Source organism: Cucurbita moschata, unplaced genomic scaffold (genome assembly GCF_002738365.1).
Source record: "Cucurbita moschata cultivar Rifu unplaced genomic scaffold, Cmos_1.0 Cmo_Scf00003, whole genome shotgun sequence".
NCBI classification, from domain to species: Eukaryota; Viridiplantae; Streptophyta; class Magnoliopsida; order Cucurbitales; family Cucurbitaceae; genus Cucurbita; species Cucurbita moschata.
In genome coordinates this window covers 63591-75869 of record NW_019268519.1, presented here as the reverse complement: position 1 = coordinate 75869, position 12279 = coordinate 63591, and the positions used below count along the sequence as shown (strand labels likewise).

Sequence of the window (12279 nt, the reverse complement as noted above, 5' to 3'; positions counted from 1 at the left end):
CAAATTGAAAAAAGAAAAGAAATTACATCAAATTTTCAAGCAATGAGGCCTCGCAGAATTTTTGTATAAGATAGAAAATTTCCCTTTTTTCAAATTGGAAGAAGTATATATATTCTTTTGATGGGGAAAAAAGTATAGGGATAGAAATACTCTTGCAACTTTCCAAAATTACCCTAATTGCCTTAGTACTCGAGCAGTATCCCTAAGGAGTATTCTAGACCTTTGAACTCATCTCAAAATCTATAAATAGCCCTCTTCTTCTATCTGCAAACCCTCTAAGAGAGATGACCTAGCTTCTCCTGTACCAAAAGAGAAACGCACATGGGAAAAACAGAATACAGCATGACCTCAGTAACCAAAGAATTTGAAATATCATATGAAAACTTCACAATCACATAAAAGAGAAACATGTCCTTCATGTCAATGTTCCTAAACACATCATTACCAATTTACCAGAAACCATTTATACACAAGAATATGGCCGATAGCAGCCAAGTTTTGAAGGATGATTTACCAAACGAATCATATCATTCGTGTTGTGTTTCAAAGTATGGAACAGGAGCACACGATCTTCTGTTGCGAATTGTCAGTCTTTTTCTCTGTATCATCAACATATCTCAGTAAATATTTGATATCACAGCAAATAATTACCAGACTCATCGGAAAAACAAATTTGGATAGTGACCACATGATTTAATCTAGTTTTACAATGATCATTTTCAAGAATTGACTAGAAACCCATAGCAGTCACATAAACTTATTTATACAGGTAACTTTCTATTTTTCATTCTTCTTGCTCGTCAAGGGGTACATACATAGCTGTGGATATTGTTTGGATATGCATTCAATGGAATCAAGAAAGAACAATTGATAATCAAACAGAAGAAAACAAATCCACAGATGAGATCCTAGACTGCCACATTGGCAAACTTAGTTTAAATTTGATTTGACTATACCCTCTTTATTTTGGAATCAGAAGTATGTTTTAGCTTTCATAACAACTTTGTCAACCTTCATGGAAATAAACGATGTTTTCATAGAATCCCAAGTAATCATATGTGAAGGTGAAACATAAAGAAATTCTAAGCAATTATAGAAACTTATAGTCATGTTTCATGGAAATAAGAGAGGTTCTTATAGAATCAGAAGCAAGCATATGTAATCGTGAGATATTAGTTAATGTATTAATCAAAATTAAATCTTTGCAATATGGAAATTAGAGCAAGTCAATTACATAAGGCTAGTTAATACATAATTTCTATATTGTATAATAAAAATAATATAACAGATTTTAATAGTAATTAATAGTTAATTAACTGTAAACTTAACAAAATAAAATAAATAAATCTGGAAGATTTTTTTGATTTTCCTCGGCCCTCACAACAATCCAAGTTCTTTCTTCTCTAGTTTATTCTAGTTTTTCCAATGATAAAAGAATATGAAAAGAAGAAAAAAGATAAAAAGGAAAAAATATTGAAGAGAGAAGAAGCAAGAGTAGAGAAAAGGGCCAAATCAGGAAAAGAATAAGAATGGGTAGGAGTGGATATTTTGAATCTTTAGTTAAATCTGCAAGGCTGACAAGAATTTTTATCATTACTAGTAGATCCGAATAATAAACCAGCCTAAGCCCTTAGAAAATATCTATCTTAAATAACAAGCGACTTGTGTTTATTTGGTCCTTCAGCTTTCAAAAGTATCTAATAAGTCTTTAAATTTTCAACTTTGTGTTTAGGTCACCGAAAAATTTGAAATTTTTTAAAACTAATTGATCTAATAGGTATAAAATTGAAATTTGTAATTTTAAAAGTTTATGAACCAAATGGACACAAAATTTAAGGACCATACACACACTTCACTCATTTGGCCTTCTTAACCACTAGGCCAACCCATGTACTACTTTCACTTTTCGCTGCATACTTTGTAGAGGAGTAATAGTCAATGAGATGATCCTATGACTTTGGGTTAAATGAAATGGTTTAGCTACAACCTGAAACAGTTATTGTCTTAACCATTCAAAGAAAGCACTCAAAGACACTTCTTCATTTAAAAGCCACAGGCAGTAGTTCAGGACAAGCTTAGAAAAAAGGGATAACATCTGCGGCAGAATAAATGAAGAAAGAAGGTTCTCTGAAAGGCTCATGATAGCTAACTCATGGGACCACTTGCTAAGATTCGGCATTCTAGTTAGCAAAGTCAGACTTATAACTCAAAAGCACTAGTCAAAGCTGATTGAATGCTCTAAGAATGATTTTGAAATTGTTATATCTCATTAACTTCAGAAAGAGCAACAAAAACAGTTGTTAGTGATTAGCATCAGAAGAGTATTGACCTAAGTTCAAGCCAAAAAAGACCAACAAATGGATAACTGTATCAGTTCAGAATACGGTTCCAACTCCTAAGACCTCATTTATATAGACTTGTCGAACTACATCCAGAGTATTTGAAAAACCATCGGGTATAGGACAAAATGGAAAATATATTATTACTGTAAAATTTTAAAAGGAACAATCTATGAACAAGAAATTTATATTTATAGCTAAAATCTCAAATGTAATCACCTGTTTTAGCTTTTGCTAGGGATGGCTGTACAACAACGTGCATTATAGTAACTCCTCCAGTGAACTCACCAAAAGGTAATTTACACTGACCAACAGTCTTGTTATTTTCCAAAATTTTTCCAGAACTTATCAGTTTTACTTCACTTGCTGCCTTTGGAGTGATTGTTTTGCCTAAAAGGTAAAGAAAAATCGTCCCAAAAGGGAAAAGGAGAATCAATATGAAAACAAATGCAGAGGAAAAAAGAAGAAGATTAGAAGCCCAGTGAAAGAAAGACACTTCTTCAGAGAAACCTCAAACACAGGCATGAGTTCCTAATGGTAAACGACACACATCAAAGAATTGAACATGCGTCCTCTGAACGAGCGCGTAAATCAAGAATAAAATATCTACGCAGAGCTGTCTGCCAAGAATAAAATATTAGTCCTAAAAATAGATTTCTTAAGCTAGCAGCCTATAGTACTAAAAAAAAAGGAGGATCAACAGACTCTAGACATGCAATTAGGAAAGCCGGAAGTCTACTTAGCGTTTGCATTCAAAGGACATACAGAAACCTAAACGTGAGAAATGATTACAAATTGAGTACTTATAATTGAAAAGAATAAGGAGAAGATGAAGAGCTAAGCTGGAACCTTTGGGCCAATCGGACACTATTCTCTGCTTAAGCACATCTATTGTCGATGCGGACGAGTATCGAAATGGTCCAATATCAGAACCATCGTAGAGCCTGAACTTAATGTCAATCAAATCGTCCTCCGGCATCTGAGTTGAGTATTTCACAATCAGGTATAAGTGTTGGATCCCGACCTTGAATTGATCAGAGACGCGGCCCAATATCCGGTGCCCTAGAACAAATTCACAGGAATTCCAACAGCAACGAAGCTGAAGCAATTGCAGGAGTGAACACCATGAAAGATCCGGGAAGTAACTTTGAATAAAGTGAAAAGAAAACGACAATCAAGAGAAGAGAGAAGAGACCTTGTGAAGCCGTCGATCAGGCAAGGCCAAGGCAGAGTTTCCTCTCAGCTGCAGGCTTTTCAGAAAGAAGAATATTATTCAATAAGAAATTCGATATATATATTTCTTTCCCAAATTATGAATCTATAAATATTATTTTAAGTTGTTGAACTGAGGAAGAAGACAAAGTAAGCGCTCGCTAAGGCAGACCGATTCGAAATCGATGCGGTCTTCTTGACTTTATGTCACGTCACGACGCCACACCACACCGCACCACTGGCGCTTTCTCCGGTTCGGTTCGGTTCGGTTGGCTTATAGAATTAAACGGTGACGTTTTAGTCGGGCATCCACACTGTGTCTATTTGGCGGGCTCATCCAAAAGCCAATACCGTCGATATGACCTCCGTAAAGCCGCCTAAAGCAGCAAAATGACGAGCAAAAGGAAGAGGGGAGAAGAGGGCATGGGAGAAGGAGAGATCGTATGGCAAACCCCAGCCAATGCCCCTCAACGATGCGATTACATATTTCACAATGGTACAAACTAAAAGCCCTCTTTTGGGGATTTTCTTTTCGTTTTAGTTTCCAGTTTGGATTAATCAGAGTTCTTTGCTAGGGAGGCGGCACGTTAGACCTTACTACTTCGAGTTCATTGCCCATGTAAGTGCCTTATGGGTTTCCTTTCTTATTTTTCAGTTTAAACTGTCACAAATGTGCGACTATTCAATCTAATTTCAAACTCGTAATTGGAACTTTATATCTACAATTTGCAGGTTAAGAATCGATGGGCCGGCAAATCCATTGTCGACTTGTTTACTGAAGAGTTTAAAGGCCGACCATACGAGTACTATGTATGGTCTTTTTCTTGTTTAATGTGATCATTTGGTCTCAGCTTTTGTCAGTTATTGTATTGTTTGAATCAAAATATAGATTTTTCCTTGTTTTCATGCCTTACTGTGTGGAACTTTGTTTCTCAGATTGATGCAGTCAAATGTGGTCGCATACAAGTCGATGGGGAGATGGTGCCTACATCATATATAGTTAAAACATCTCAAAAGATAAGCCATTTCCTGCACAGGTATATGTTCTCCACGTTGTAGTTTCTGGTAGTATTTTAAAGGCTTATGGTTCACGGTTGGTATAAACTACGTGGCTATGATTCTCTTTAATTTACATTTTCTGTCTTAATTTTCTTTACTCAAAGCTGCATTATAGAGTTTTCAAGCTTGTAATTGATTTCACAAGGGCTGTAGGCATGAACCGCCTGTAATGGCTTTGGAGGTGAAAATTCTCAAAGAAGAAGCAGATGTGCTGACGGTTTACAAGCCTGCGTCTGTTCCAGTGAGTCAGATTGGCAGTATGAATTTCATATGATGTCATTAGTATTGCAAGCTCTCAATACATGCCCCGTAAACTTTTGAGTTTTAGTGTACACATTCCTCTTGTCTGCCATTGTTTGTTTTTCTTTTAAGTAGATTTTCCGTCACTTGTGTTTCTATTTAATTAGCAATATCTAATGTAATATAGGTTCATCCATGTGGTCAATATAGGAAGAACACCGTTGTTGGCATACTTCAGGCAGAGCATGGTTTGGCACCTCTATTTCGTATCCAACTTCCATTTCCTTCTTGTAGCTATTATGCTCTTGGCTTAGTTCTGTTAAATTGATAACGAATAAACTTGGTTAGCATACTTTATCCACCGGTTTGAAGGGTAACCCTCTTCTTCCCTTGACATAATCATGTCAGCTATACATCGACTAGACCGTCTTGTCTCAGGACTTCTTATCATTGCTAGAAATGCATCGAAAGCTGATCTTTTCAGACAACAGGTATGCCTTATTCTTAAGACTTTCTTCTTTAGCTATATGTAGTTAATGAAAAGGGAATTCATTTTCATGGAATTTTTATGTTGTGCAGTCTTCTAAAATTTTGTAATCAAACTTGTACAGTGGCTTTTCTTCGGTAGACAACTTCTAACTGTCACATAATGGTTTTCAATGTGTGGACATGTGTCCAGAGCATGTTCGGCCTACCATGTCCAACACAGATATTCTGCCTAAAACAAAGTTCTTGAGATTTCTAGATTATGACTTACAAGATATACAAATAATTAATGTTTAGTTTATAAAAAATATTTAAAATATGAATAATTAGGGGATAATTTGGTATTTTAATAAGACAAATGTAAGGAAAACAAAAAAAGTGTAACTCATAAAAATTTGGAAACTGAAGACAATATAAACTGAAGAAGCAATTTTGAAGGGAAAAAAAAAAAAAAAAATCCACTTGCACTGCGAGTTTTTCTCGTTAATAGTCTTGTACTGTACACTGTAAATAGTTAAATTCAAATTTTCTGCACATGTACAAACTAGGAACTGATGAAACTCACTTAATAGGAATGCTTGCTTTCTGCAGATTGAGTCTGGGCTGGTGAAGAAACAGTACATTGCAAGGGTGGTGGGTGTGTTTCCAGAAGAAGAGGTATTTCTTCTTTATTTTAGTCAAGTCGTGTTTTTCTCTTCTGTCTTCAATTATTTATCAAACTGTTCCTTCAATTATGACTAGATTAAAGGGTTATTTTTAGATTCTTCTTGTAACAGAAGAAATCCTTTTGATAAAGGGCAATTCAATATACTCCCTCCGAAATGGAGCTCTGATTGTCTTGTCCTGGTTTGCTTGGACATGTGCGTGTGTTTTGGCTTGTCGTCTGTGCTCATTATAGGCATGTGGTGTTGTTAGAAGAGTATGAGATCGAACACTCAGTTCTTTTGACACAAAGGAGTATAAATGTGTATCAAATTTTTTGTTCAGTCTCAAGCATAATACCCAGTTATCTGGAGAACTGTGGTGTATTTTTATATTTGGTGAAATCACCTCATAATATTGATATTCTATTTCTATTAGGCATCTATCTGATTATCTGCTTCACTTTATCCTGGATTTGATTTCAGCAAGTGGTCGATGTTCACATAAACTACAATGCTCGAGAGGGAAGGAGCACAACGGAGGTGAGGCTTCATTTTCTACACTTGTCCATATGGACTACAGTTACTTAAAAAGAGGAAGTGGATAATAAGGGAATGTACATTGTTGACAGTCAAATGTGGTAGGGTCAAATGGTTGTCCTATAAGAACAGTCAAAATGCACACAAGTTAACGGTTGTCTTATAGTTGAATTGGTTTGAACTCCCTACGTATAATAAAGAAATTAAAAAGATGGAGTTTAATTCGCAGTGTATTGTTCTGTTTTCCTAAAACAGAACAGTACGGCTATTGTTATAGGTCTAAAACAGGTTTATTCCATAGCCATTATATTATCATGGATAAAGTTTGTGAGAGATCTGTTGCTCCTTTGGCTCCTAGTGTCGTCCTCTTGAGTGGAAGCGTATTTGTCTGACTTTAGTATTGACACAACAGATGGTTGATTCTTGCAAGGATACTATGGCAAAGGGGAAGGCCGCTCAAACAAAGTTTACTTGCATCGGTTCCGATGGAGTCCATAGCATTGTTTTATGTGAACCGGTCACTGGACGAACTCATCAAGTAAGTGTAATGTTTGGAATATTGTCCACCCTCTTTTGCATGAGACCTCCCCTTAATGATATTTCGTACGTTTGAATGATCCATGTATGTTTGCTTCCTCTCCTTTCTTATGTTAAATTGGTGTGTTGTGGTATCCCTGCAATGCAGATCCGTGTGCATTTGCAGTACACAGGGTATCCTATTGCCAACGATGCACTCTACCTTACAAAAGTAGCTTCTGGTCGCTCCGTGGAAAAAACAACTGCGGATAGAGCTGCTGCGATATCTGCGTGTTCTACAGCACATGATATTGAAGAAGATTGTGTTAGTGCACGCAAAGAAAACTCAAGTGAAGATTTTAGCATTGACCCCATGTGCACAAACTGTCCAAATCTGGCTCCAAAAGGGTGAGAAACTTTTATTCCACAGGAAGATTTTCTGGTTTGATTCCACTGAAAATGTAACGATGTCCATGAGTGTCGCTTTGAACATGCTTCGTTATGTGCAGATATGACGGAGAAGAAGAGGGATTGTGGCTGCATTGCGTTCGGTACTCCGGACCAGGATGGATCTACGAATGCCCATATCCAGAATGGGCTTCACTTAAATAGACTTCGTATGAAAAGTGTATTTTTGGATTCAAGTTTGAGAAGGCTGGATGTGGGTATGAATATGATTCTTCGTAGAGGACCCAGTTTTTGGGATATTTGTGTTTATTATGAAAATGATGAAAATGAAGTGGGAGAGAAATTATGTGGAATTTGGAGGGATAAGTGAGTGTGAGCTGCTACAACAGGGCATGCCACGCCATGCGATTCCAAAAATGATTCCAAGTACACCGACGCATGTACTTTTACAGTACCACCAACCCCTTGTAACATAATAACTTCAACAAGCTCTCCTACCACTTGCCCCACATTGCCTCCATCCGAGTCACCCCACTACTTTTGTATTATTATACGCAATGCTCCATTGGCCATGTTTGGTGCATCTTTTGGAAGTGGGTGTTATATTTTGGAATGAAAGAATTAATTATGGTGAAAGATTCGGAGGAGTGCGTGGTCAAAGAGAAATATATATAAGTTAGAGATATGATTACAAACAACATCATCGGGCTTAATCAAAGCTCGCTCTTGTGGCTTACTGCCACCGACACCAGCACCGACACGGCAATATTGTTTACTACACTAATTATACTAATTAAGCAAAAACTAACTCACCACTTAGCCTTCCAAAACCACAAACAATTCAGAGTACACACTAGTAGCTAGTTATTTAATTAGCTGTTGCTTGTTTTGGATGTCGATGACGGCTTCCACCACCACCTCCATGTTTGACTGAAGAACGGCGACGGGGCTTAGTTCAGTGCAAACCATATTCCCAAGTTTTACGACGTCCATTATTTGTTCTGACAGTTGGTGAAGCTGTGGCTTTGGCTCTTCTTTTATTGGGATGCTTTTCTTCGCATTCTTGAATATCATGAACAGGATCATCTGAATTATACCGAACACGAACCCGACCACGTTCGGTAGCTGCTTCATCCAAATCAATATTATTATTACTAACCTTCTTTAATTTTTTGTGTTCCATAAAATTGTGCTTCTTACCGCAATGTAATAGTCTTTGAGAAGAAGGCCATAAAAGAACCACATCACTGCATTCAGAGTGAGAAAGAATGATAGCGCGAACGGCATGTACTCCACGCTCTTGGTCTTTATCACTTTCCCCTGCATGCATATTCATTTTAATCAATGCATCAACTTTGTATAATATATGTATATATATATACAAATTTATGTGTATTAATTACCATGATGAAAAGGGGTGCAGCAAAGACGGTGAGATTAAACACCAAACATATCCACCCAAGAACTTTAAGACGCCTCTCCCCTTTGGCTAACACAAGAGTCAAAGCCAGCATCACCCCGAACCCCAACACATTCAACAGCACTAGCAGCCTCGCCGTTTGGAACTGAACGCAAGAATTCATATCTGATAACTCCAATTATAAATGAAAATGTGTTATATATATATATACACACACTTACCCTTAACTTTGTTGGAGCGTAAAATATAAAGAGGAAGATGTAAAGGGTCTCAATGAGACAGCCAAAGGAGTTGATGGTAATAAGAAAGGTGGCGTTGGTTTTGAGAAGAGCATAGTAAATCCAAAGCATGGCACTGAACAGTGCAACCACGTAAGGCAAGGACTGGTACCCTTCCGCCGACTTCTTCTTGTATATCTTGTAAAATGTTGGCCTGCAAAGTGCATAATATTATTATAATTAAACAACTGTAAACCCTCCACTCCGGCGGAGCAATAATGAACGCTCAGTAAGTGGTGTGCTTACAGTGGAGCTAGGAAGACCATAAAGGAGATGACATTGCCTGAAACACACAAGAATATGAAGAATGAGCGTATGATAAGAACATAAAATGAATGTAAATGGGATTGTACCTAAAAGGCCAAAGACAAAAGCCAGAGCTTGGGAACTAATGGGCATTGCTGTGTTGGTACGCTGAAGGGTATGAGAGTGCAGTGAGAATAATGGGCGGAAGAGAGGGTTTTATTTATAGTGCAAAAAAGGTTATTTGTTTCTGACGTGTCACCCACGAAGTGGTTTTAAGGCCTCCAACTCATACTTGGTTTGGGGAACTAAGTCCATATCATAATATCCCACACGCCAGTGTGTTGTGTTTCTAAACTCGCCACTCTTTCCTTTTAATCCAAAGGATATAAGAACAAGTTGGGCGGGATCGAATCTTTGGTTCCACACAGAATCTTGTCCCACGCACATTCTGATGTGTAATACCACTTAATGCCTAACCCCATCATACACACCATCTCTACCATCATCGTCGTCTTTCACTTTCACTTTCACTTTCACTTCTACTAATTTATGTTTTTTTTTTTATATTAATTATATATCAAACATTGCCTCATGAAAGCGAGGATTACCGGACATTAGGTGCCCAAATAATGGGTGTTTGCAGTAACAATTCCAGAACAAAGATTATTGCCAAATTCTTTGCACATGAAGTTTGGAAGATCATTTAACCCCAAATTCGTCTTCTTTATTAATTGGTTCAAGGAATACGGCCATTTCTTTCAAGTAAAACAACAAAAATTAATTAAATGTATGTTTGATACTAAATTTCCCTTTTTTTGCTAATTATTTTGGAAAAAGGATTGCTTCCCTACCCCATTCTATATGTCGCCTTTCACAGCTCAGTCCATCATTAATTATTAATTAGAGTATTTGTGATTATTAATTATAGTATTTGTGATGTCCCACTTTGGGAGTAAAACAAAACAATATAATTGTGTGGAAATCTTCTCCTAACTCCCTTCTTTAGAAAGCTCAAAAAGGACAACCATATCTGTTAGTGGTGTGAGCCGTTATGATTATATATTTTATAATATACCCACAAAATTGCATCACGTACAACATTAGTGCAACCTTTAATTATGAAATTATGAAATGGATTTGATTACATTACATATAGAAGGAGAGAAAGATTAGGGAAAAGCAATTAAGCATAAGAGAAAAGGGTAGGACGAAATTTGTGAATTAAAATAAGATAGTGTCAAGCCGCAGAATTGAGCATGGGTGCCGCTGGGGCTGCTTGTGTCTCCAAATCCATGCAATATTTCTCATGATGGCGCTGTTCCGGAGTATCCAAACTAGCTTCCGCTTCCACTTCCACCGTGGTGGCTTTGTGCTGTGGGAGTTGGAGCTCAGCAGCTGGCTTTGCGTTCCTGTAGATGGCGTACAGAATCATCTGAGCCATCCCGAATGTGAATCCCAGTGTGTTTGGAAGCTGCATCATCACCGTTCATTAATTACTTCAACACACCATAATATCAATATCAATTATTATTATTACCGCAACAAACAGATCCTTGAGGAGTAACCCATAGAAGAGCCACATAACGGCGCTGAGTGTGAGGAAAAGTGATAGCGAAAACGGCATGAACTCCACGCTCTTTGTACGTATCACCGTCCGCTACAAACAAACAAACATATCATCATTAACGTAATATTAGTTATTTAAAGACGATGACGATGCAGCAGAGCATAGGCATACCATGATGCTGAGAGGAGCTGCAAAAACACTGACAGAGAGGCCTCCACAAACGAACCCAATCACGCGGGCTCTGTAAGGCCGCTTCACCACAAATTGGGTCACCAACAGAATCAAGCAAAACCCAACCACGTCCAACAGAAGAAAGAACCTCACAGTGAATATCTGCCATTATTTGATTGGAATCAATACAAATCAAAATTGAATGAATTAGTTAAGCACACACATACCCGAGCCTTCTTGGGAGCATACGCAATGTACAAAGCGATGTAAATGGTCTCAATGAAACAGCCCACGGAATTGATAGTCATTAGAAACAACTCGTCCGCATTCAGCGTGGAGTAATAGATAAGTAGCATTGCGCTGAACAAAGCAACCACGTACGGAACTGACTGAAATCCTTCCGTTGATTTCTTTCTACACACCCTTATGAATGTAGGCCTGTAACACCACCACAGTACTCTTCTCAATACGCACAAATATTCATATACATATGCATATATAGGTTGCTACTTACACTGGGGCCAGAAACACGATGAACGAGAAAATGTTACCCAGAAGACCAAACGCAAAGATCCAAGGGTTGTGGTTGATAAAATTAAGAGCCATTACGCTATTTCTATTGCTTTAAATTGGTGCAGATGAAGATGGGGGGGGAAGGGCTCATATTTATAGTGCTAATTAACTAGAATGGATTACTTTATTAACTTGAGAAATGGGAATCAAAGGCTACATTTTTATGATATCCTTGGCGTTAAAGCCTTCCAACCCAAACCCCACTTCGGGCTTCGGCTTCCCCAACTTTTTATGTGTGTGTATAATTCCACAACTACAAAAGAAGAAGGTCCCTTGACCTGAAAGACACACAAGAGGGGTGAAGAGCCGTACGATATTGTTATTAATAAATGCAGTTATTGCGCTTTAGGAACTCATACGCGTGACACAGGGAATTCAAAGGCTGCTGTGTGTGAAAGGTGTCGCCATGTACACTGATGAGAGCATATATGTATTGAACCCGCACCAAGCTTATATGTATTGCCCCAAAATATTTCTTTAAGAGATATTATAAAGTTGTGGAGGTTTTGATTAGTCTGCTCTGGCAGCTGTATGGTTCAGGAACGATTACACTCAACAGATAAGGTTTACTATTTCTTTTGTC

General features: G+C 37.6%; 4 protein-coding genes across 6 annotated transcripts; 1 reads left to right on the top strand and 3 right to left on the bottom strand.

Annotated features, from left to right (window-relative positions):
* Nucleotides 1-63: 63 nt before the first annotated feature.
* Nucleotides 64-3638, bottom strand: LOC111439129 (membrane-anchored ubiquitin-fold protein 3-like). Of its 2 annotated transcripts, XM_023076874.1 has the most exons (5): nucleotides 3535-3638; nucleotides 3189-3438; nucleotides 2559-2729; nucleotides 515-599; nucleotides 64-299 (listed from the first exon to the last, which is right to left on the bottom strand). In XM_023076874.1, the coding sequence occupies exons 2-4, from the start codon at nucleotides 3316-3318 to the stop codon at nucleotides 544-546; spliced, it is 357 nt and encodes a 118-aa protein (XP_022932642.1). In that variant the 5' UTR covers nucleotides 3319-3438; nucleotides 3535-3638; the 3' UTR covers nucleotides 64-299; nucleotides 515-543. The 2 variants fall into 2 exon arrangements, with proteins under 2 accessions (XP_022932642.1, XP_022932632.1); XM_023076864.1 differs by lacking the exon at nucleotides 64-299 and having other exon boundaries at nucleotides 351-599; nucleotides 3535-3637.
* A 46-nt stretch (nucleotides 3639-3684) lies between these two features.
* Nucleotides 3685-7794, top strand: LOC111439108 (RNA pseudouridine synthase 7-like). Of its 2 annotated transcripts, none has more exons than XM_023076841.1 (12): nucleotides 3685-4047; nucleotides 4127-4170; nucleotides 4284-4361; nucleotides 4488-4588; nucleotides 4764-4851; nucleotides 5038-5116; nucleotides 5259-5341; nucleotides 5928-5993; nucleotides 6464-6520; nucleotides 6948-7055; nucleotides 7203-7441; nucleotides 7543-7794. In XM_023076841.1, exons 1-12 carry the CDS (start codon nucleotides 3942-3944, stop codon nucleotides 7643-7645), a joined length of 1152 nt encoding a protein of 383 aa, XP_022932609.1. In that variant the 5' UTR covers nucleotides 3685-3941; the 3' UTR covers nucleotides 7646-7794. The 2 variants fall into 2 exon arrangements, with proteins under 2 accessions (XP_022932609.1, XP_022932600.1); XM_023076832.1 differs by having other exon boundaries at nucleotides 6930-7055.
* A 295-nt stretch (nucleotides 7795-8089) lies between these two features.
* LOC111439120 (bidirectional sugar transporter SWEET10-like) lies at nucleotides 8090-9595 on the bottom strand. Its single transcript, XM_023076852.1, has 6 exons — nucleotides 9493-9595; nucleotides 9386-9422; nucleotides 9083-9293; nucleotides 8845-9006; nucleotides 8642-8761; nucleotides 8090-8566 (listed from the first exon to the last, which is right to left on the bottom strand). The coding sequence occupies exons 1-6, from the start codon at nucleotides 9536-9538 to the stop codon at nucleotides 8306-8308; spliced, it is 837 nt and encodes a 278-aa protein (XP_022932620.1). The 5' UTR covers nucleotides 9539-9595; the 3' UTR covers nucleotides 8090-8305.
* An 878-nt stretch (nucleotides 9596-10473) lies between these two features.
* On the bottom strand, nucleotides 10474-11788 carry LOC111440822 (bidirectional sugar transporter SWEET12-like). Its single transcript, XM_023077624.1, has 5 exons — nucleotides 11638-11788; nucleotides 11351-11561; nucleotides 11124-11285; nucleotides 10923-11042; nucleotides 10474-10856 (listed from the first exon to the last, which is right to left on the bottom strand). The coding sequence occupies exons 1-5, from the start codon at nucleotides 11727-11729 to the stop codon at nucleotides 10623-10625; spliced, it is 819 nt and encodes a 272-aa protein (XP_022933392.1). The 5' UTR covers nucleotides 11730-11788; the 3' UTR covers nucleotides 10474-10622.
* Nucleotides 11789-12279: the final 491 nt, after the last annotated feature.